Below are 24,511 nucleotides of genomic sequence, written 5' to 3' on the forward strand. Positions count from 1 at the left end.
TAAATTAAACAATTTTCTGATTAAACCATGTAATTCGATTTAAGGGATTCAAAATTCGGACACGTATTTTTAATTTTGTAAAATTCTTATTTTTTTAATTTATTAAGGAGTCATAATTACGCCAGTGCTCTTCGCAGAAAAGACAGTAGAAGAAGCAAAGTTTCTTTCAAATTAAAATAATTAAACTATAACAGCTCCAGGCTATGATTGTTTGTGGATTCAAGACACGTTGCTTAGACTGATGAGAATATTTGTATGTCATAAAGGATAGAATTTATTGCTACCTACATAATTTGCAGCCAGTGTTTTATATGACTACAAGATCACTCCGAATTTTAAAAATAAAAGGTTTTCACGTGATTCTTGTTCTAAATTGAAAAACCTTGGAGATAATGGATTTCGTAATAAAGTTGCACCTTAAACATTTCGTAGAGTTACTGAAGATGGCACTTAGCAACGTTTATCTTAGTCTAAAATGTCAGACAAATCTAGACATAAAAGGAGTATCCATGATGTTGTTACCAAAAACTATGTCAATATTGCATCGACAAACTCACTAATGTACTGCATGCGAGCGAAAATGATCTTTAATAGTATTTAAATAGGGGTGATCTGGATTGCATTGTGTTATCGGATGATATAGTCGAGTAAAGGATTGTCGCGGCAATCGAAATCAGGTCAAATGTATATTTTGATAAACGTCGAATGTAGCCAAACTCTCACAGATACGATAAAGTGTTCGTAACCGATTCTTTTTCTCTTAGAATCTCTATAATTTACAAATAAAATTATTTTAGACAACTACTAATATATAAAAAAAATACTAAAGAATTCTTGGGTCAGATGGCAGAGCAGTCACCTAAATAAAGTATATCTTAAAATTCTTGCCGTATCCACTTACTCTTAAAAGGATTATTTACTTTCAAAAGCAATGAAAGACCTGTTAACCGAAATGAAACACCCATTTATTTTCAATAACGACCTCACTGAGTCAAAATAATCCGTCTAGTAATGCTTATTTACGCAAGCGATTTCAAGAAATCAAGCCAAATATGTCCGAAAAACTTCGCAACGTACCCTTTATAATAACAATAAGTAATACAAAGTACGCATGTTTACTAAACACCCTTTTTTATTCGCGACATTAAGTCCAAACACGCGGGACCACCCACATAGCAATTGTAGAACACATGTACAGCAATAAACGGACAGATAAACCGCACGTCTGCTATTTTGATAAATTTATGCGTCTGAAATTCCTATCAACACATTAATTGAAATACGTAATAAAAATTATGATACATTTTGCCACAATTGATAATAATGACCGAATGTTTTTATTAAGACTGTCAGTGTCATAATATTTTGCTGTGGAATTTAACACATTGTCTTCTAAGATGACCTCGTTGTTTATTTTTTATTTGATAAACTCATAATCCTTTAAATACAGTGTCTTTATTCTTGGCATTTGTATAGAGTTTGCATTTCTTTTATCAATCAATATTGTTAATATGTTTATGTAATTAATATCAATCGCGTCATTATCTTAAGTATCAATTATACGCATTTACGTTTAATCGAGGGCGTTGATTGTCTGTCTGGCTCGATATACTCCTTGTATATTTTTTATTCGAAATATAAATACAATGGAGATTAATTAAAAAACATAAATAACACATAAGTGCACTACTGGCATACTGTTTGTTTATCTTTGGCAGAAAAAAGAACACCAAAGAGTCTGCAAGTCACGCCACTTACCTACATGTTAACAAAACATCAAACCTTATCAACAATGTTCTTCGTTAAACAACCGTTTATAATTGCCACAAATTGTTGTAAAAAATATTTTTGTTGTTTTTCTCGAGGGTCAACATTCCCAGAAATAAAAAAAAAGTAATTGATTAAAATAAAAACAACATCCAAACGTTTTCAATGCCTGTTATTTCTAAAATGCGCGCGCAAATTACATTATTAATTCCCTATTAGATGATACCACATTATTATTGAGAGCTGTGCGTGTGGTACATTTTTTTGCGAAACGGAGGGCCTTATGAGCCTTTATTATTATGTTTTAAAGGTAACAACTTAATTTAGGTAGGCGCCGCACCGCCTACGTCGATTGATTTCATATAATTTTCGTTCCGCCAAACAATCTTTCGATGAATTGCCACAAAAAATAAACCACCGTGCGAGTTACTAAATTTTTAAGTTGGGTTTCCTTTGAAGAGTTTTTCGACTTTGTATTTTTGAGACAAGTTATTTCACTGACAATATTATCTAGAAAAAATTGGAAGTCAATAGCTATAAATAATCGAAATTCTCGTATAATATTATCAAAAAGAGTGTCATGAATTAAACAAAACTAATATTTAATGTAACGTATTTTAAATATTGCTCTATATTTTAAAATACATTGTATTAGTGGAATAATATACCAATTTGTTTTACGACAAACCAGTTCTCAGGTGACACAGCTCCATAAATATTTAACCGAGTTCCATTTTCAAAAATAAAATATATTTGAAGCCCGCGGCATCCGCACTGTTGCCGTTAGTTGCCGACCAGTCGCTTTTTCTAACACGATGGGAATAATTAAATTTCGTTATCAGTGCCTTCGAATCTAATTTTAATTAAAAAGCGTCACATATTTCACGCGGTATTCGGCGGTAGGCGGTGCAATGTGTCCGACGAGTACGACCGCCCAAAATAACGAGACCCACATTCCATTAGGATTTTCTATAAAATAATACTACAACTACAGATCGGATTATTTTGGTGATGCAATATTAAATCGTTAAATTTAATATTGGCTGTGTAGTTTCTTTTATTGCTTCACAACTAACACGTATGCTAACACGGGTCAAGTGATTAAATTTTTTACTCTGGCAACAAATAAATGTTTATTCTCACGCGATTATTGTTCATACTAAATTAATGGCTTTCCGCTCTGTATTATTTATTGATGTTATGTAAAAAATGTAAGTAACGTTTAACATTATTAAGATTCGATATGTAATTGATGTTGGAATGTAATTAAATGTACTAAGTTTACGCAATAATTGTAAACAAGTTATAAAGCAAATGTCTTCATAATTAAATTATGTGTCAAAATGCTGATACGAAATGACGATGTCTTTATTAGGTCACTAGTGAGAGTGTATGATCGTGTAATGTGAACTTCACAATACGAAGATTGTACGCTTTGCATAAACACAGCTACTTGAAATATGCTAATCAGTAATTTAGACCTTACTATTGAATACATTGAGCACATAATCCAGGGTAGAGTTCTGAATAAGTAGATAAAAGTCTGCCACACAATGTGCCTGCATATTTCACAATCATCAAATTCCTTTCTGTGATTCCCGACAAAGATCTTTTACCTCTTACTAATTACTCATCCCTAAGATACGGGTCCACACAGAATAAGATCGTATCCATATAATTATCTCAATTGCCCTTTTCATGCAATCATACCATATCGATCAGAGCATTTAATTAAACCCATACAGTATCCCTAATTCTGAAAATCGGTATTAGTGTGACATAACTGTCAGACAACTAATGAACTAATCACATTCAAAAAGGCACGTTCCTACATCCTATATCCAACACGCTTCTAGTATGTATTAAGTAATACGCGCAAGAAAGTATTAGTCAAATGAGATAACATTACGAAATTCACACAAAAAGTTGTTTAGTGCGAAATATGCTTGCAATAATTCTAATAATTGCAGAAGTGTGAAATAAGGAAGGTGAAAGCTAAAGTTGCGCCTTTTAAACAAACGTTAAGTAATTCGCAAGTAATAGTATTACATATTCGAGATTTACTTTCATCAAATAATAGAAAAATGTGAGACCCTTCACTTTGCCAAGCCCAGCTTAAAAGCCAAGTCTTGTTCAAATAAAAAAGCATTCGATTTATCGCCAATGTCGAAGGAGTTTTTGCTAATGTTTTGTGCACTTAACTGGCTGGAAAAATAACGATAGAAAAAAAGGTTAAAAGCTTACGTTCTAAATAAAAAAAGTATTTAGATTCAAATAAACAATTAAAAAATAAATACAAGTTAACTTAGATTCAAGCTTCGAATTCGTTTTTATAGATTAAACTTAACAACAAAATGATCTCTGAAAACTACTTTCGTTGCCGCACACCGAAACGCACTAACATTCCTAACCCACTGCACACTTCAAACAAAACTTTCTTGCTTATAAAATTACCATGACCGCAGCATATAAAAATATACAAATACGCGAAATGCTAAACATTTCACAGTCATAACGTTGGTGCAGCAATGCGTACCCGTTACTATATCGCACGGAGTCTACCTGTTGCAGCGACTGGCCGTTGACCCGTCAAGTATTGACATATTCCTACAGTTTCTCACGTCTAGCCCCTACACGATTACTCTGAGTTTCTTCTGTGTTAGCGAAACGACCAACTGATGAGTTGAGCCTGAATTTAACCGTACTTTCTTATTGTTAAGGATATGCTAAACAGCGTAGCGATCTCTATGTAGATAGCCCCTTGTTAGGTAATCTTCGTAGCAAATTACTAGTAAACAACTTCAGTACTTAGGATTGTACATTTTCTTTCAAATGACCTAAATTACTCCACAATTTAAAAACAAAAACAATGTTTTATTACAACTTTTCCTTTTATCTTGAGTCATATACTTGCATAAAATAAAATGTGTAATTTCTCCTTGTAAATACTTCAATTTAAGGTAATCGATAACATTTTGCTAATCAGTCATATCTTTATCAATGTTTAATTTTAGATTTTGGGACAGATAATGCATTGCTATTTACCATTTCCTGTTTGAATTTTTCTTAAAACTATTGTCTGTTAAACCACTTATACATATTATCGGATGCTTAAGTTATTAGGCACAGTACTGTCACTCTAGATTGATAAAGTTAATGCAGAATGACGCATCTGTGTCTAACGGCAATATTTTGGTCCCTTGACCTACTCTCTGAGATAAAGGTCCGTCTATGCGTAACATTAGTTCTAGCCATTTATTAGGATAACAAAATTTCCATTCAGCTTCAAAATATTCCTTTACATTCTAGCCGACGGTATTCACAATTTTCCTGTTCGGAGTTAACTTGTTCGATTTTTCTTTAAAGGCTGGTTCTAAAGTTAATAGTAAATTAAACAAATAAAGCAGAGTACTTACGCTGGTCGTTTCCATCGGAGCGAGCCATGATGGTACCGTTTGGGAACACGTTGACGTACATATGGGAGCACTGGCTGTAGAGGCGAACCGACCGGACCATCGATGGCACCGCACCGCAGATCACCACCTAAACACCAACAAAACCATCAATGTAATACACTGCAACTACTTAATTTATTGCACAATTAGAAGAACGAACAGCACACGATAAGATTTCAATTTGATCGAGCGCAGGAATAAATTCACAGACGCTTTGAAATATTCTAATATATCCGGCTTATCGTGAATCAGGTTTGTAAGGGTGATAATTATGAAAATTACCAAGCGCGACAAGATCTCTTAATAAACATTTAGCAAGATTACTTACAGCCACTAAATTTACTAACTTATTGAGACATTTTGTGCGTATGATCGTAATGAAACCAGGACTGGATATTTCGACGCTATCGACGTTCAAACAGAATGATGGTCACGCTAAATCGGCGGAACGATAACGTAGAACTATAAAACACTGATTTACGTAAGGATTACTCACGAGTACGAATACTCATAACTTTAATGGTCGACTTTGGACTACATCACCAGTGACGTAACATGGCTGAGTGACGTACAGGAAGACATGATAATATTCGGTTTCAGGAAATCAATGCAACTATCATAAGAATATTTTATTATGTACTAGGTACGTTGCTGCCGCTTGCTCGTATCCGTCGACATAGAGGGGCTAAATGATGCTTGATTCATTACGTCGCGTACTTAAACGAAAGTTTTGATGCTACGGGAAAATGTCTTAGAGTGTTCTGCTGCGTGTGGTCCATCCCACCTCACTCTAACAACTTAGTGTCAAGTCGTTTAAATTAGTTTCCTTATTCTGTTGGTGCTTTCACCGGGATTTTAATGGCGCCAGTGTCGACCGACACCTCATTACGCAGATATTGATCAAACCCTATCTCCTATGACCTTGCGAACTTCACGAGTTGAGATGTTGAATATTTTACTCGTTAACCCCGAAACACGACGAAATTTCCCTCTAATTTTAGCAACACAATATTTAGATCCGACGATCAACTGTCTCATCTCGACCGTCTGGTGTTGTTGTTTGGTCACTCACAGCTGATTATATTACCACGGCTATGTATTAATTAGTCAACAACGCACAAACTCGTCTTCCTGATGATAATCTTGGTTCACATTCTTGCATACATCAAACGGTCTTCCGTGCAATAAGAGAAAACACATCTAGTATTATAATCATATTGAATTTTGTAATTATTTCTAGAGCCCTACGTCGCAGCCACCACAATAAGGAAACAATCGATCGTTTTAATGGGTCAGCCGTGCTCAGCTAATCCGTCTGACTGAGGGTTCCGATTTCGACGCTTAGGCGATATTAAATCCTATTTAGATGTCCGTCAAAGTTGATTTTTCACATATATCTTCAACTGTTTTAGGCCCTTTTATAACTGTAGCACCGGTGTCATATTCAGGTGGGAAAGCATAGGCTACCGCGACGCGGTCACTATTCAGCCATATTGCATTTCACGTCAACTTTTTGTAAACAATACCGCATTTACTTTTTAGCGTTTAATGTTTTAAGTTATACGAATTGTTGTCGCGGCCGTAGCGATTTAGTAAAACCAATACATGTAAATGTAAATGAGATAGATAACGATGTTAGTTTTGTAGATACGTGTACAACGCGAGCTTTAACATTACGAAACTTTAATTAACAGAAAATGCTTTTTGGTTGAAAAAAGTCTTGACACATAATCATAACACGTCAGAACGAGTCATACTTAAAAGTAACGGTCGCATTTCCAAATACGATGGAGAACTTAATTATGGTAATGGAGTTTACAAAGACTTTTTAAAATAAAGTAAATTATGTTTCATCGATGTTTAATAAAGCGGCGAGGTATTCAGTCGTAGAAGTACGCCGGCGGCAATAAACTGTAATCATATTTACTGTAAATAAATAATAGTGTGTTTATCTCAATGGTTGTATCATCATGAGACATAAACTTTATACTCTTGATTCTATTACGATAATTAATCGAGATATCATATCTAATATTGTTAGTTAGTAACACGTCTCGAAACCAACAGATGTTGAGAAAGCCGATTTGATTAATTTATATTATCGTATCGTTGAAGTTTATCTCTATTTGTAAAGCTAATCATTGTTAGTAGCGGCTATTATATATTTATTTTTTAACCTGGGGGTCACCAATAAAAAAAATAATTGCTAGGATTTTCGACTTAATAAAAATATTATTGATCTTAATTGTTAATGTTAACTTCATACTTAGTTGCAAAATAAAATCCGTCTCGCATTTTTGGTGGAATGGTCGCTATCAAAACGCTACATCCGAACTTTCATTCACAAAGTTCATCAAACATTTAATTTTACAATCAATTTCAGCGAATCATGTTTACGGCACATGTGTTGAGAGGAAGGTCGATACCACGTATGCAATTATCTTCTATTTGGAGGTCACTGATCGCACTGTCATTGGGCTTATCTCCTCCGACCCGAGCAAACGTATTATTGCCGCTCGATTACATGTCAACCAAACCAAAACTATCCGGCTTCAAGTGTATCGGAAATTTTCACGGTTCGATAATACCAATATCGTTCCGAAGGGTTATCTTAGTGAAGGTATTTAATTAGTGATCTGCGAATAGCAGAATAAATATGTAGATATATACGCTTGTGATCCTTTGAGTGGTTTGTGGAGTAGATTATTATGAGTTCGCGGTAACGTAAAGGCTTGTGGAACAAATCACCCGGCAGGCGGATTTTCCTTAATCTAGAAACTTCAGTTAATTTCAGATTTTAGATTATCTAAGATTGTTTTGGTTTTTCCATCGATATTTTAATTATTCATACAAACTGTATTATTGTTTATGAAGACTTTAACGTATTACAAAATTTTAATAAGACATTATTCGTTATAATAACTGCAATCGAATTTTCCTAATTGCTGCTTAATTAATTGTTCTCTTCGCTTTATAAGTAGTAGATTTAAATGACTCAGCCATTTCTTAAGTCTCTAGGTGAATTTTATATAATAGGTATACAGGTGTACCTACATTTTGTCCAAAGCATGACAACAATTTTCTTATTATCGTTGTTGTGTCTGTACATAAATGTGGGTTTATCCAAATTTATAGAGGGATTTACGGCGCTTTTTGTTCGGATAATATTGTTACAAAACGTTAGCAATAAATGTAAGATTATGATCATCTTACAAGTCGTATGACGAGGATTTCTGTTTGTATGTAAGAATTCAATCGTTTAGGCTGTTGAGAACCTTGGCTAAGTGAAATCGTGATTAAGAATACATTGACAGACTTAATTTGACAAACGCAATAGTAAGAATATCAATGAATAACCATGAAACGAGTACTTAGTAGGTGATGGATATCCATCCAAGGACAAAAGCCTGGTTCGATTCCGTGCTATCAAAAACATACGTCTTTATTTGGTAGTGCAATGCCCTCTCTAATTAATCAACGAAGCCTTAACTATTGTGGTCGATATGTCAACTTAATTAAACAGCTCGACACACAATAGAAGCCATATTTTCCTAGACAGTACACAGACGGTCTAATCTAATGACATTATTTATATAATCTATTGCGAAATTATCATTATTTCCGTATTTCGAAGTGGAGTCTCAGTAAACAATGTCCCTTGGGTGTACAATAGTACCGACAAAGCGACTCGATGGCTTATTACATGTGTAGAAATAGAAAGTGAGTGAAACGTCCTCGCAGTTTTCACTGGTTCATAATATACATAATATCATCGTATGTCACATTTACATTTGTTGAGTGCAAGCTCTAGTTTGTACTTCGAAACCTCCTTGCAAAGACAGACTTCCTTAAGTATCTAGATATTATCGTCTTCTTGTATATGAATTTACCGCTATAATGTCAAGTTTTTATAAGTGTGTGTTTAGGACTTAAATACCGATTTGTAAATCATTATTTTAGTGTTTTAATATTAGTAACTACACAACTTTGTACGGCGTCATTTTTCATTAGAAGCATATTTTTAACTGCCCTAGAATTGTTCACGAGAATTTTTATTCAGTGTCACATTGTTTTCGAATAAATAGGCACTATATTAGTTCGATATATTTTTTTATCCAGTAAATATTAATAAATTATGCTGCGATAATAATATTTAGGTAAAAAGGTATCAGGAAATGAGATTAAGGCTGAAAGTGAAATGTCATTGTGAAGACTGTATAGTTACCAAATCCTTATCAACATCAGCTCATTACGTATGGATTAGACCGGCCACACACGCGACAAGATAACCTGATAATTTGTTTTACTATGATAATGTAAGTAAACCTTGTTACTTCATTTTTTTATTCAAATAAATATAGGCGTGAAGTTTGCCTTACGAAATTTGATATAGCAGCAAAAATTTTGGTATTAAGTAAAAATAATTCCTTAAAATCCTAATTTTATTTTCGAGTTATTTTGATATGAAGCGTAGGCAAGTTTTTGAGCTAAATTATATGAAAATGGTTTGAGATATCTTCTCAATCACATGCTTTTATTTTAACGAAATAAAACTCAAAATATAATAACATTGTCATTAATGTTTAAATAATCCACTGTACTGTGCTCACAAATCTACGTAGTAAGATATTTTATACATAGGACGCGAGTCAAGTAAACGTTTATATTTTGACACGGCAAAATGAATCACTAAGGATACCCCACACAGTGTAAGGAAAAGTATTGCAAAACGGTTACATGAAAATCCAAATAAGGGAAGTTCTAAAAAAGAGATTGTGTATCGGTGAAGCGGATCACACAAGTGCTAAATGACAAATCGTGTAAGTGATTTGCGCAGATCCGTTAGCTGCATGAACCCGTCCAGCGACATTTTTGTACATTTTACGTATTTATCAGAGAATTAATAACTATTTTATTAAGTTTTAATTCCTTGTGATGAGAATTAAAATGTATTTTTAGTTTTTATTTGCGTCATTTCTATATGAAGTCCGACTTACGAGATTATGTTTTTTTTTATAGCTAGCTATCATATCTCTAAGCTTTTTCTTAAAGACACTACGAAAATATAATAAAAAATCATGTCATGTTGACGCCACTATTGGAAAATGAGGTCAATATAATATCTTTCAAAACTACTCCAATTTTACGGTTGTTTTTCCTCAAAGCTAAAGACATATTTTACTCGATACTTATATGATTTGGATGCAAAACAAACGTTGCCCAATTTATTATATCGAAACGTTTACATATCGATTACACGGGTACGTCAATCGATACCGGGCGATAGATAAATTTTGAACTAAACAACCTAATATGGAGTTGTTGCGTAAAAGAAATTACTTATGTTGTAATATAAATGTGATTTATACATTTGTATATTAATGATTGTTAATCAATGAAATAATAGATGGACAAAGTTTGATATATTTGACTTAGATACGACATCAACTAAGTTATGTAATATTGACAAAGTCCGATCGCTCTTAAACCACATGGTTTTGTTTTATCAAAAACTGAAATATCATTGTACTTGAGTTGATAAACCTACTTTAGTACTGTTGAACTTAGGAACTTTGAACCTGACATAATTTATCATACAATCGGTACATTCTTTATTACTCTTGTCCTTGTACGAAAGCAATAAAAGCGATAACCGAAAAAAACGTTGATATTCTTCAAAGCTTACAATTAATGTAACATCAATCACGGGACCGACCACGTGGTGATTTGTTTTCCAAACAATCGATCGGCGACAGAATGTCGTAGTCATTCAGTCCATCAGACAAAATTCTACATTGTCTTGCGTCATACTTGTAGAAATGCTTATTAATATCCGCCACGATATTGCAACACTTGTCAATAGAAAATAATAGAAATGTATTTGAGTGTACGACGGTCACCGCGTGAGTTTCATTAAGGCGACTACTTATGCTAGTTACTACGTTTGCTTTATAATCAGTGATGGCCTAAATCGTGTTTCAGAACGATTATCGTATCATCAACTCTTAATGAATCTTGTCAATAGTTGATTGGACTTTGGAGTGTGAAATTCTTGCCCTTATTTCTTGCATTTCGTGGAATTTACCAAAATATTTGTGAAAGAATAGCAATGTATGTATATGCCCATGCAATGTAGAATTAACTATATTGGATACTACGTGTATCTATAAAATATTACAAAAAATTAATGTTTTCTTAAAACATATCATAACTTCAAATTTGTCTTAGACATTTAAAACCTAGTTCAAAGAAAATCAGTTAAAGCAATCTATTGCATAATAACATATTCCATGTTTTATAGCAGGCTTTATAATTGAAAAACTCGTAATAGGGGTATTCAATAAGAGCAAATTTCTTCATCAGCGTGGAGTGTTTGCGTATGTAATCATAGCAAATGATAGGCCTTAGCTAAATAGTTGTATGATGCGCGTACTTTGTAATATACGTACGGACCAACAGTGAGAGAACCCTCGATCATATTAGGTCGGGGAAAAAGTCTTTTCGCATTATAGTATGTATGAGCTTGTAATAAAATCTCTTTGACTTCAAAAATCACCAATGAGTAGGTACATGGTTCATTGGGTTTCTAAGGTACCCAAATATCGAGCTTTATTGTGTAGAGAAAAGATTTTATTACAAGTATAGGTAAGCGGACGAATATTAGTTGAGTTTACGATTTTATAAATGCATAATATAAAGGTAGGGATTGCATGTCTAGACCATTTCAACGATAAATGACTGATAAGCTTATTTGTATATTTTTAAATTATAATTTTGGATGTAATGAATTTTGATATGGTATCGCAAAATATGATAATGAAAACAATAATGTTATTTGAGTTACTAACCCTAATTATCATGTACAAGGACATTTTTAACGTAACTATATTTATTTTTACATACATGCATTCGATAAAGTCGATAGTTCGCGTAGAGTGATCGACATAGCTAAATGAAACTCAAAAATACTTTACACATAATGTATAAATTGTTTTGTCTTTCGCTCTGATCTCGATTTTCTGCGTAATAGCAAATGAACGAGTGCCTTGTATTTTCTATATTCATAATCAGTAATAGATGATGTTTTGACACAGTTACGTTTAATCGTGAGCACGCGACGTGTGATAATTACGACAACCTCCGCGCGGTCACGTACTTAGACCTTCACGTCACAAAAACTACATATTTACAACAAATACCTATTGAATTTGTACGAATTCCAATGATACATACATGGCTACGTTCAAGGAATTGTAGCTTAAATGCAAGTTAGTAAGAAACGTTGAGGATAAAGTTATGTTTAGTGAATTAGACGCGCGAAATACGCAAGAAATAGGAATACTTGAAATTAACAAATACCTGAAGACAAATGCATTTATTAGTATTAATATGTACTATGTTTTGTTTTATATACCTTCTCAGATAAATAAATAAATTACTGATTTAATAAATGCATTAGCACAATATCTATCTTATTTTGATATCTTGCTTTAAATTGGGATTTGTTTTTAAAGAACTATCGTGATTGATGAACCATAACATGTATTAGAACATATAGATGAATTTATTGATATAATAATGGTAATAACAAATTATAATGTAACAATATTGATAATAATTGGTGATTTAATTGTAAGGAAGATGGATTGATTTATTAATGTCGTACGTCAGATAGTGACGTGACATCGCGTCGACACGAGACGATTGTGTCCACGAATGCGGAACCCACACTATTATTACAATTACTAAAATAGGAATAACTAAGTTGCATGTCCTTTGGTTTCGAATATTGCGTATTTGTATTAATATAACCTTTACAAATTACTGCACATGTTCCAGACTTCGGGCGCAGGTTTAAAACAAAGATATAACAACAGTCCCGCCCGATTTTTAATAACAATAAGATAATGTAAACCATTAATGTCCCACTGCTGGGCACGGTCTCCTCCCAAAATTGTAAGGTCTTAAGTCCACAATGCCAAGTGATTGAAGCCACATAATGGAAGCAAACTAATCAAAGTCTGATCAAAACAAGGTTTAATCAGATCTAACTAAAGCGATCAAAACAAGACTCATAGAGGGGTTAAATAATACGAACGAGATGTTCTACCGAAATTTACGTTTTGCAATTTTTTTCTGACTAAACAAATCTATGCTAAGCAAATGTACCAGCATTATAACTAAGGTTATAAAGTAAAATGTATGTGATTCTACAGACAGGGACGGCATTAATGGCATACTTGTGCAAACACAAAAAACAGGTTTCCAATATTTATGTTTTACAAGAATATAAAGCGTCAGTTTGTTTGTATGTAAACGCTAATCGGTCACGGTGTTCTTACGTTTGAACGTAAACAATACAAGGAGACGAGATAATAAGTACTTGTGGGGAATCAAACGTCAAAATATTATAGGAAATAGGTTTGTGATTTAACTAATAGGAAGTTTAATACCAATAGTTATTTTATAATACTAATACCCGATTGTGATAATAGTAGCACTCGTAATCAGCGGGCGTATGTAACGAGATGTATGGATGTGAATGAAGCAAAGGAAGTCTGTAAGGATCGTACCATGGCGTTCTGTGATCTCTGTCTACAGTCAGAGGAAGAAGGCGTGATTTTTTGTACTCATGTATGAACGAATACACGGTATAATTGCATTATCTTTAGTATTAATTACGAATCTTGAAGCTGAAAAATGCTTAGGCGCAACAAAAAGGACAATTTTAGTACTAGACAAAATTGTCAGTTAGCTAACATGTTATTAAAAAGACAAACGTAAGACACAATCTATTAGTCCCTTACGTGACCGTTTACGTAGATTCTATAAACTTATCATTTTACAAGTGGCTAGTTGGTATTTCTCGGAACTTTTACCGCACTGAAACGAGTCGTGTAGGCATCACGTCTAACCGGCAGACGTTTTCTCATTACACCTAGCTAATGTGAATAAAATGATGACTACGATTGAAATTACTAATCCTTTTACACCGGATAACTGACCTTTTTACATATTACGTAAATTAGTTTATGTCACAAACTTGAGCGTGCTTAATCTACGTGCGATATGTGAATTAGGCAAATGGAAACTTCATGTTAATTCATTATTGAAATCTGAATTAAGAAATAGTGCTAATCGTAATAAAGTGTGCGCCGTTATATACTGAGTCGGATAATTGAGTTGTAAATGTAAAGACTTGAACTATCTAGCTGTCTGGGAGCCGGCAGGAAATTATCAGAATTTATAATTCTTATAAATACTATGTTAAGATTTCAGAACTAAAATATTCTAGACAGTATGTAGGAAGTAGACGCGGAAGATGTCTACGTTAAAAATTTAGGCATAAAATTAAAAATGAAATATTACTTATTCGTGTTTTAGACAGATATCGTACCGTATAATTATTACATAAGCACAATGATTGGTTGTGATTCGTTAACTAACCAAACATGAGCGCTCGATGATACAGTAGCGAATTTTATAGACTGACGTTGTAAACATAAATTATAATTTAATGATTACACGATAACCTTAAAGCTTTAATTTTATTTTTATTTAATTAAACCAGAACTTCTCATAGCATTAATAAATTTTATGATCACAGCTAATTTATTTTATCGTAGATTAATTGAGAATTAATTTTTAAATTTATGGTCTATGCTAAATAAAGTGTTCGAGAGTGTATTAGTGGCACAAAATGTATTATGTTCGAAACCTGTTGACATAATAAAGTAGATAGATAAGAACTGGTCACGCTTCAGATTAACAGCTTCTTATTGTTATTTATATGTATGTCATATGTATTTTTTGTTCAAATTGTCCGCAATTTGTTGTATGAATATTAATACCTCATGTCTATTTTAAAATCATTTGCAATCTCACCTGTTCTGAAACAGGAAGTGAATACAATATAAACGCACTAATATGTTTTAACATTTTAAATTATTTTAAATTTACTGATTTTTTTTCAACCCACGACTGTTTCATTTCTGGACAAGGGTCTCCTCCCGAACGAGGGAGGGGTTAGGCCTTGAGTCCAACACGCTGGCCCAGTGCTGGTTGGGGACTTTGCATGCCCTAAATAAATAATACAAATATACCCTATGATATACCTACTTACTACTCGTACTTGTATGATTTTTCCTATTTACGTCATTTCACACGAGATTACACTACAATACGTAGCTAATAGGTCTTACGTACAAAAACTATTCAGACATTCCACAAACCAGTAATCGCTGGATTTTCTAAGCAATAAAAATAATCGATTACTTTATTAGGAATTAAACGCACGTAAAACTAAAATAGTTTCGCGACAAACAAGTTTTGACAAATGGGATAACATTGGATTGTCATTTGTCTTCAAATGTCATATGTCATATGTGTCAACAACCACTTAAATACTATCGTTGACTTGTAATACACAAAAATAGAATATCTTTTTTTTATCTGTCCGTAGGAAAACTACCGCATTTTTTGGGTTGAATTCAGAATGTACGCAGCAGTTTGCAGAGGTACAGACCTGACTACATTATGTTAACATGGATAATACATATTATTATTATTTCGTAGTAAAGGAAGGTCACTTACCATCAGGAGGCACAATATCTTCGCAGAGACGGCAAGCTGTGGTAACCTGCAAGAAAAAATAAAAATATATTAATAAATCAAATTTTATATTCCCAAAGCTTTATTAGTCTGGTACATTTTCTAAAATAACCCTGGGGGTGTAAGCATGTCTCCACCAATTCACCGACACTTTCTTTTTTCCCGATATGTATTAAATTGTCATATTGTTATAGTAACGGATTTCCTTTTTAAGATATTATGTTCTCTTACCAAGTATGTAAGTATATAGAAGATTTTAAACAGTAACAAATTGAGGTTTCCAAAGGTATTTAAATAGCAACAAAACGTCGCCAGTCGCCTCTAAATCAGTGTCTGACATCACAATGACTAATCTTTCCTCTAGAATACATCACAACGCTAATATAGTAGTTAGTCTGTCAGAAAGTAATCTCTCTCGGCTGGTGAAAAGCGCAAACATTTGATGTTTGTGCGAATATACGCGTACGCGTACGAGATAAACGTAATGCCTTGTGAAACAGAGGAATTAAGTTGCCTACTGTCTAACACAGATTTGTTTAGATTCACAAACATTAACGTAGGAAACAATACTTGTAAGAAAATATCGTACTATGGTACCTGAAGTTAAAAAATAAATTCGTAGTGCCATTAGATGAATGAGATCGGAGAGAAAGGCTACAAGATTAAAACAGCTAGTATTCTTTTCTTTTATAACGAGATAGTACAGAATAATAATTATATAAATGACATTTAACATAGTAGGAACGGAACGGAAAATAATGATTCATAGTTTAATTTTGTTTAACTGCGTTAGACAAGAATAAATTGGCAGAGAGCAAGGAAACTTTTCAGAAAATACATATTTTGCTATTATTTTAGATGTCCGATACTACAATCTATGATATATTATGATAAGTCAATTACATAATGAGATCTATGTATAGTAGTGATGGAAATAGAAAAACAAGCGCTGCTTTAATCAATGCTCTGATTGTTATCAAGATATACAAATTTGCTTCGATATTTTTGTGTATCGTACTGATAAGGGAAGGTAAATATTCTTTTTACATGCCTTATAATCAATTATAGGCACTATTGTTTGTAAAAAATAAACAAATCGAATTAAAAGTTAACTTCTTTAGGAGCCTGGGCAATGCAATACAGCCGTCTCATATTTATACTGCTGACAAACAAATAAGTAAGTATCTCTTTAAAAGCAATGATTTGAATAAGAAAACATTACAAAGTTTTTAACGATCTATTTCGTAGAGCGACAGACAGCGTGGTGTCTCCAAGTTCCTATTTTATTCTCACGAAATGTCATAATTACATTATAAATATTCTACACGAGCGTAACACATCAATAAAATAACTACAAAACAATATAACATTAACTAGAAAGGGTTATTCTGTCCACGTGTCAAACACACACGTTGGAATTTCCCACTAATAAAATTCAACTCGTCATATGCATCATATTATTCGATAAATGTCATATTACGATGGCCACATAATATTACCGTACACTTTCTCCATAAATTATACGATTGAAAGGTTCGTAACTTCAAAAAGGAGGTGCTGTTATCGGTGTATGTAAATATTTTATGGATTTGATGGGTCGTCGACAGCTATCAGTTTTAATTTTGGGAGTAGGGATTAAGGGCATGTCAGTCAATACCGCGAATCTTCTTTCAAACTCGCGATCAAAATGGCAAATGTTTGTCTCATTTGATGTTTTTCGGACTTTTATATCGTCACGCCTTACGATAGTCATCAACAAAGCTGTTAGTGGTGGAAATCACAATGATTGAAGCGACAATTGGCGAATATTGACACTATTTCTGACAATAAGACATAAGTTGGTACTTCCCACATTTTTCGAGTTCCAAAACCGTTTTCTACTATTTCTGCGACACCAAACAGTCTGACTCTACAATCTACATTAAACGCTTCCCCACACCGTCATATTTAGAGTATTATATTTATAGGTTTTCATTCCACAAACATTACTCAAACGGCTCAAACAGTTTCAATAAAACAATCTAAAACACATAGCCTAGTGGCGTCAAGATTCCTCACAAAACCATTAATCATCAATAACACGGCAAGTCATTAGGTAACACGATACGTACATTACCAGGTATCATGAGCCAACGGCCACTGTTCGCCAAACAAAAACCAGGGTTCATAGGCCATCTAATCAGCCTTAGGTAATCGATATAACACTGTATAAGTAGGTACTACTACTGTCGTAGTCGTGTGTATTGAAATTTAAACTTTGTGACGTATTTCTTTGTAGATATAACATCATTCATTTATACAATGCTTTGCGATTATTTACTTTGGAATATAGGAATAAACTTTTAGATTTAAAATCTAAAATGAAATAGTAGGAGTTGATTTCTGGCCGATTTATATAAATGTACATTCCTTTAAGTATATATAATGCCAGTTATACCAAAAGGAGTCTACAATGATGTATAAATAAAATATACCCATGTCTCGTTTGTGTTGTGATGTAAAGACAAAGTAATAAAATAATTGGCTCTACCTTATTTATCGTCTACTAATTGGTACTTTACAAATCATGTTTCAGTATTTGACCTAAATTAAATGTGATTAGATTTTGAATTCTGACTGATAACAATTAAGTAGGAAACTAATGAGTCACGGTCAGTAACCGTAACACTTAGGAATTTAGTTCATATGATTTATTTACAAATTTCTTTTTATAACTAATGACACTTGTATTATAGGCATATACCTTGTCTGAGCTCCGTTGTAATTTGAGCTTAACAAAAAGAGTAGCCTATTTTTGACTTTTGGTCTTAAACTATTTCCACGATGAACTTACGATTTTTTCAGCAGTAATGTCGAATATGTGTCACAGAAGAAAAGACAGACTTTCACATTAAATTAATAATATTAGTATAGTGTAGATTGATTCGCAATTATTTTCTTTTAATGACACACCCAATTCTGCATATTGTATTACGACGTCACCCCATCATGTTTACACAGAAGTTTGTCAAACAAATTCATTTGTCTATTACTATGACAATAGAGATATTAAACACATTAAATGCGTGACTAAAATGTAAATAACTTCGACAATAAAAACTAAATATGTCAACACTTCTTTAGTTGCGATCTTTGACTCAATGTTTTGTAGTATATAGCATTTAAACTATACACATTTTATAAATATAATATTTAGCATGATACTAATATATAAATGTAACTGATTAATATCCCATGAATGTCATGAATCCATGTAATGAGGGAGGGATTAGGCCTTGAGTCCACAATAACACATACACATACTATTTCAGTAAAATGTAAGAGGTGACTGAAATTACATCGAAGAACAAGCAAAAGAGAAACTTTCCAAATGAGTGAATATTTTAATTGTAATCACAAATAGAAAAATATTCCCAATCAAATATTCTGCTATATGCACTGATTGACTCATAACGTTCTGCGACCTGCAATATACTAAGGAAAGGAATTTCCACAAATTGATGATTCTAATAAACATTTCGGGAAAAAAATACCTCGGAATTCTTTCAAAGAAAATGATTCATAACATTTATTATACTGTTCCGACTAAAATATTCATGTTACGTAAGTAAACATCTCAACTTTCTTCCAAACAAGGTGTCAAATACAAAATAATCGTGATTAATTCCTCGTGCGAAAACAATTAAAATGCACGCACTACATTTTTAAGGAACAATGCAGTATAGTATTACCAAATATTTACAAGTAATTACAATTTCACCTGTAAGTCGACATAAGATACGACACGTTTTAACAAAGTTCTTAGTATTTCTAGTACTACTATGATGCGTTACGTTTTTTTGAAATTTGAGTTTTACGACAGTATAGTGATATATGGTATGCGAAAAAAAAAAGTTTGTATGAAAAAACAAACACACTTTGCTAAGTTAATGAGAGATAATTTTTGCATTTATAGTATATGTATATTTGAAATAAAAAACGTGCATCTATAAATATAAAGTATTATAGATGCACGTTTTGATGAAATAATGCATTCAAATGTTTTATAGATAACTAGCTGACCCGCGCAACTTCGCTTGCGTCCTATAAGGGAGAATGGGTGAAATTTTTCCCCGTTTTTGTAACATTAATTACTGGTACTCTGCTCCTTTTGGTCGTAGCGTGATGATATATAGCCTATGTCCTTTCTCGGGTATCAAAATATCTCCATACCAAATTTCATGCAAATTGGTTCGGTAGTTAAGGCGTGATTGAGTAGCAGACAGACAGACAGAGTTACTTTTGCATTTATAATATTAGTATGGAGTATGGAGGATTTATGTACTTCCAGTCAACACGGTTTTATAATAATTTTATATAAACAAAGCCATTCAACGTTTTGATTTTGTAATAACAAACCCTTGCTGATTAATAAGGGTTGTGAAATCCCATGGAAGGGTTGAAATACGGGGTTTTTTAGAAATGTTTTTTAATCAATTTATTTAGCGGGTTTTTTGTTGTTTTGCTTTTTTTTGAAAGTGATAAAACACAATGTTTGTACCTAGTAATATTATCAAAATTCAAATTCAAATCCAAAATTATTTATTGCAACAAACATGGTTCAGAGTTCTTATTTATAATACAGTTTCACATATTTGGCCGTTATAGGGACGCTGCCCCCGCCGCCGCGGCCGGCCCGTACCGTGCCGCAATACTAATATCGTGATATCTCCTAAACTATATGTCTAAATAACACACTGTAAACTGCAAAAATAATCTAAATTAAATGCTCGTGATGATGAACTTACTTATTTTTATAAGGATATATGTATTATTGGTTATATCACCAGTTAAACATCACCCAACGAATTAAATGTTTTTTTAATACAGAAAAGTAGTTTTTGTGACTTAAATAAAAAAGCTGGATATATGTCATCGCGGACTTTTTTGTAGAACTAATAAAGACCAATGTTTTTGCTATACATTGTTCTTACTTGTATCCAACGGTACAAGCGGCGCACGCACAAATGCAATCTTCAATTAGATTTTTTTTCTGACTTCTTGGACATAAATCGCTATAACTCAGCTAATATAGTTTCAATGTATTTCAATTATATATAAAAACCTGTCGGAGAAAATACTCTTTCTATTAGTGAAAACCGCATCAAAATCCGTTGCGTAGTTTTAAAGTTTTATGCATACGAAGGGACTACAGACAAAATGGGCGACTTTGTTTTATACTATGTAGTGAAGTAATATTTTACACAAAATAATATTTGCATTGGAAAATCTTTTCACGCGAACGGATAGACTTGTAATAAAACATACAACGATTTTGGAATGTCTTTATACCTAGTTCGTTAATTAGTCTTTTGTTATACATCACGCGATACTAGAATTCTAATAGGGCTGCTATATTTAAATATAATCAAGGTGAAGGAAAACCTATAATTCACCCCCTGCTTATCAGCCCTTACTGTCTGAAGTAAGGGTGAATACTAAATGTTTTCCGTAGACGCAATAAAGTGTTTCGGTATCCCTTTATTCATGTCTTGGCCGGAAAGACTAACCCCTATAAAACTAGAAAAAAAAACTAAAAATGTTCTGTTCCTAACTCCTAACTCGACCCAGAATATTTGATTAACTGAATTTACTCCAAAATATATTTCAAATCAAATCTAGTTGGTATTAAATTTTATCAATATAGCTGGTAAGTCTAGAATTGCAGTAATTGATTCCCAAACTATCATAAATCCATCCAAGCAGTTTTATGACTTCGAAACAATTCAGAATAATTATTGAGTTTCGTTTTCCTTCGACAAGGCAAGGAAGCCCACGGATCTGAATAATTGATTTTGATGTTAATTTTACATCATTTGCATGTTTATGTTGCTATAAAACAAAAATTGGTTATTAATCGACTAAACGTAAAACAAACCGTATCATTTTATTAGAATCGTTTTGATTTCTAAAATAGTTTATAAATTCGAGACCAAAGTACATAAAAATATGAAATTTTCTTTGGAGTATGCTTGAGAAAAATCCGCGAAAGATAAGAGGTGTACCAAAACGCGTAGACATATTTCGGGAGCTAAACCGTGTCGCAATTTTGAAGGCTGATAAGTATTATATAAGAAGAGGTTACCGCCCTAGTAACCTACTTCTATCAATCTATTGTTAAGCTCATAGATAAGCGGGATAAGATATACTACTTTATCTAACGAAGAAATCCGAATAAAATTCACAATACGTGTGAATTCACAATCTTGAAACACATCAAATGTAAAATCAACAAGGAAAAAGTAACTTCCTAAATCTACACAACTGATAAACGTGACCAGACTAGTTTGATAAGAATATATCGAAAAGAACGTGGTGGTCATCGTATTATTAAACAAAAATTGTAAAGAAGGCCATTTTAAAAAGATAACAACTTTTATTAAACACAGTCATTATCAGTCACCTTAAAACTTTTTAATCGAGAATGTATACAACATTTATTCATTTGCTGTCATTGAAAACTTCGTGTGACCTTCGTAGCAATCTCTATATTTCACTAAACCCCTTGAATACAGTCAACGCAATTATTCTGAACAGCTCTTGAAATTCAGCTCAGTTCGTTAGTATAAAAGAGCGCGATGTCACATAATATATTCACTGTATTCAGGTAAAGTACGTCGGTGAGCAAACACTGACGGTTGGTAATGAATTTTCTCGCTCCGTCCTTGAACTTCGCGTGCCGAGAATATGAAATGAGCAGCTCAAACGACTGTAAATTCTAATGAACGTCTGGGAGGTCTATTAACATAAATGTTACCAAAACTAACATCAATATTAAAAATTTAGTAACGCATGCATATTTAAACAAACAAAATAATGTATAAACTATATTAGGTGCACGTTTGGCAGTGGTTTACGTGGTCACCTTATTGCACCGTAGCGCTCTTGTATCTGCTCTGAACCTGGATATAATTTAACGAAATTAAAAGTGTATGTAGATTATTAATTTTCTAGACATAGTAACCTCAAGCTGAGCTATTGGTTTGTAATCAGATGACCGTGTGTGAGCTATCCAAATATATTTATTTATTTATTGTAATTATCACTAAGCGTTCTTCAAGAATTCGCAATGAAATAGATGACTCGTCTCAGTGGGAAAACGGTAATAAAATATACATACAATGTATTTTAGATTATATTACCATAAATAATCGATTGTCTAAATTCTTTAGATTCCTAAGCAGTTAATAAGTGGAATTACAATTGCCAAAATTTTGTTTGGGTTATACCCACGTGTGGGGGACAGAAGTATGTTGAAGGAATATAAAAATTGTAGAATGCCAGGAGGTCTACGCGGGTGAGTAATTCACCAGTCGATTTAACGATTTGTGCGGGACTGTACACAGCTGATATTATAACAAGTATATCCATACTATATTACTGTATATTATACTATATATAATATTATAAATGAGAAAGTAACTCTGTCTGTCTGTCTGTCTGTTACTCAATCACGCCTAAACTATTGGACCAATTTGCATGAAACTTGGTAGGAAGATATTTTGATACCCGAGAAAGGACATAGGCTATATATCATCACGCTACGACCGAAAAGAGCAGAGTACCGGTAATAAATGTTACAAAAACGGGGAAAAATTTCACCCATTCTCTTTTATTGGACGCAAGCGAAGTTGCGCGGGTCAGCTAGTTATACAATATTTTTAAATTATCGACCAGACACTTAAGTCTCTAAAATATAATATATAAATACGTATACAAATATGTATTGTGATACATCATGAGTATGTGAAGAACTGATTAAAGACCATCGAACTTTTGATAAGTCACGCCTGTACCGTAGCTTCTACGAAGCGAAAGGCACGTGTAGCGAAATTACTGAAACGCTCCGTTTGATGACATCATATTCACTGGTTTTTCATCATTAGCACCGAGATCTTTTAACAGCAAATATTTTTTGTACAATGTATTCGTGTCTCGCGCTAACATCTCAATATATTTTATACTAGATTCTACCCGTGACTTCCTTCGCGTGGAATGAATTCTCTGGATAAAAAGTATCCTCTTGTTAGTCTAAATTATAACCTAATATATAGCTGTTTTACAAAATTTCATCATAATCAGCTCTGTAGTTTTACCGTGGTTGAATTACAAACCTCTAACCGAACATCTGAACATTCAAACTTTCGCATTCATAATGTTAGTAAGATTGACTGGTTGACTTTGTGTCTTTGTGAATATTTATTTATATATAATAATAATATTTTCGTGTTTAATCTAGAAATGATTCTAAAATGCTAGCGATTTTGAAACAGTTATAAGACTAATTCTCTAAAAACATTAAAATATTGAGACATCAATACAATTTATCGCTCTATAATTCAGAATAGAGACAATGTTATCGATTCTTTATGTAAATCACACGTTAATTCTCTGTTTAGAAATTAATAGCAAGTTATTTATCCTATAAAATGAAATAGAAATCTTATCAATCAATTCACCTACATTTTGATTAGATATTTAAAATTTTAGAAAACTAAACAATAATTAGTATTAATATTCGATTATGATTTCCTGTTAACTATAATATATAATGTCTTCATTTGCATTGTGACTGATGAATAAACAAAAATCGGAAATACTAGATGCGTAGGTACTCTACAAAATGTTAAGGAATAATT

The 24,511-nt window shown here is 32.8% G+C and overlaps 1 protein-coding gene across 4 annotated transcripts in view; it reads right to left on the reverse strand.

The window, feature by feature from the left end:
* LOC142976081 (fibroblast growth factor 17-like) overlaps window positions 1-24,511 on the reverse strand; it is a 107,016-nt gene that overhangs the window by 10,416 nt on the left and 72,089 nt on the right. For all 4 annotated transcript variants that reach the window (XM_076119298.1, XM_076119299.1, XM_076119297.1 and 1 more), the window contains 2 exons: window positions 15,816-15,861; window positions 5,184-5,310 (listed from right to left, as the gene is read on the reverse strand). In XM_076119298.1, the coding sequence (XP_075975413.1) occupies window positions 5,184-5,310; window positions 15,816-15,861 (173 nt within the window). The remainder of the gene's footprint in view (window positions 1-5,183; window positions 5,311-15,815; window positions 15,862-24,511) is intronic.

This window comes from Anticarsia gemmatalis, chromosome 10 (assembly GCF_050436995.1).
Source record: "Anticarsia gemmatalis isolate Benzon Research Colony breed Stoneville strain chromosome 10, ilAntGemm2 primary, whole genome shotgun sequence".
In the NCBI taxonomy this organism is placed as follows: Eukaryota; Metazoa; Arthropoda; class Insecta; order Lepidoptera; family Erebidae; genus Anticarsia; species Anticarsia gemmatalis.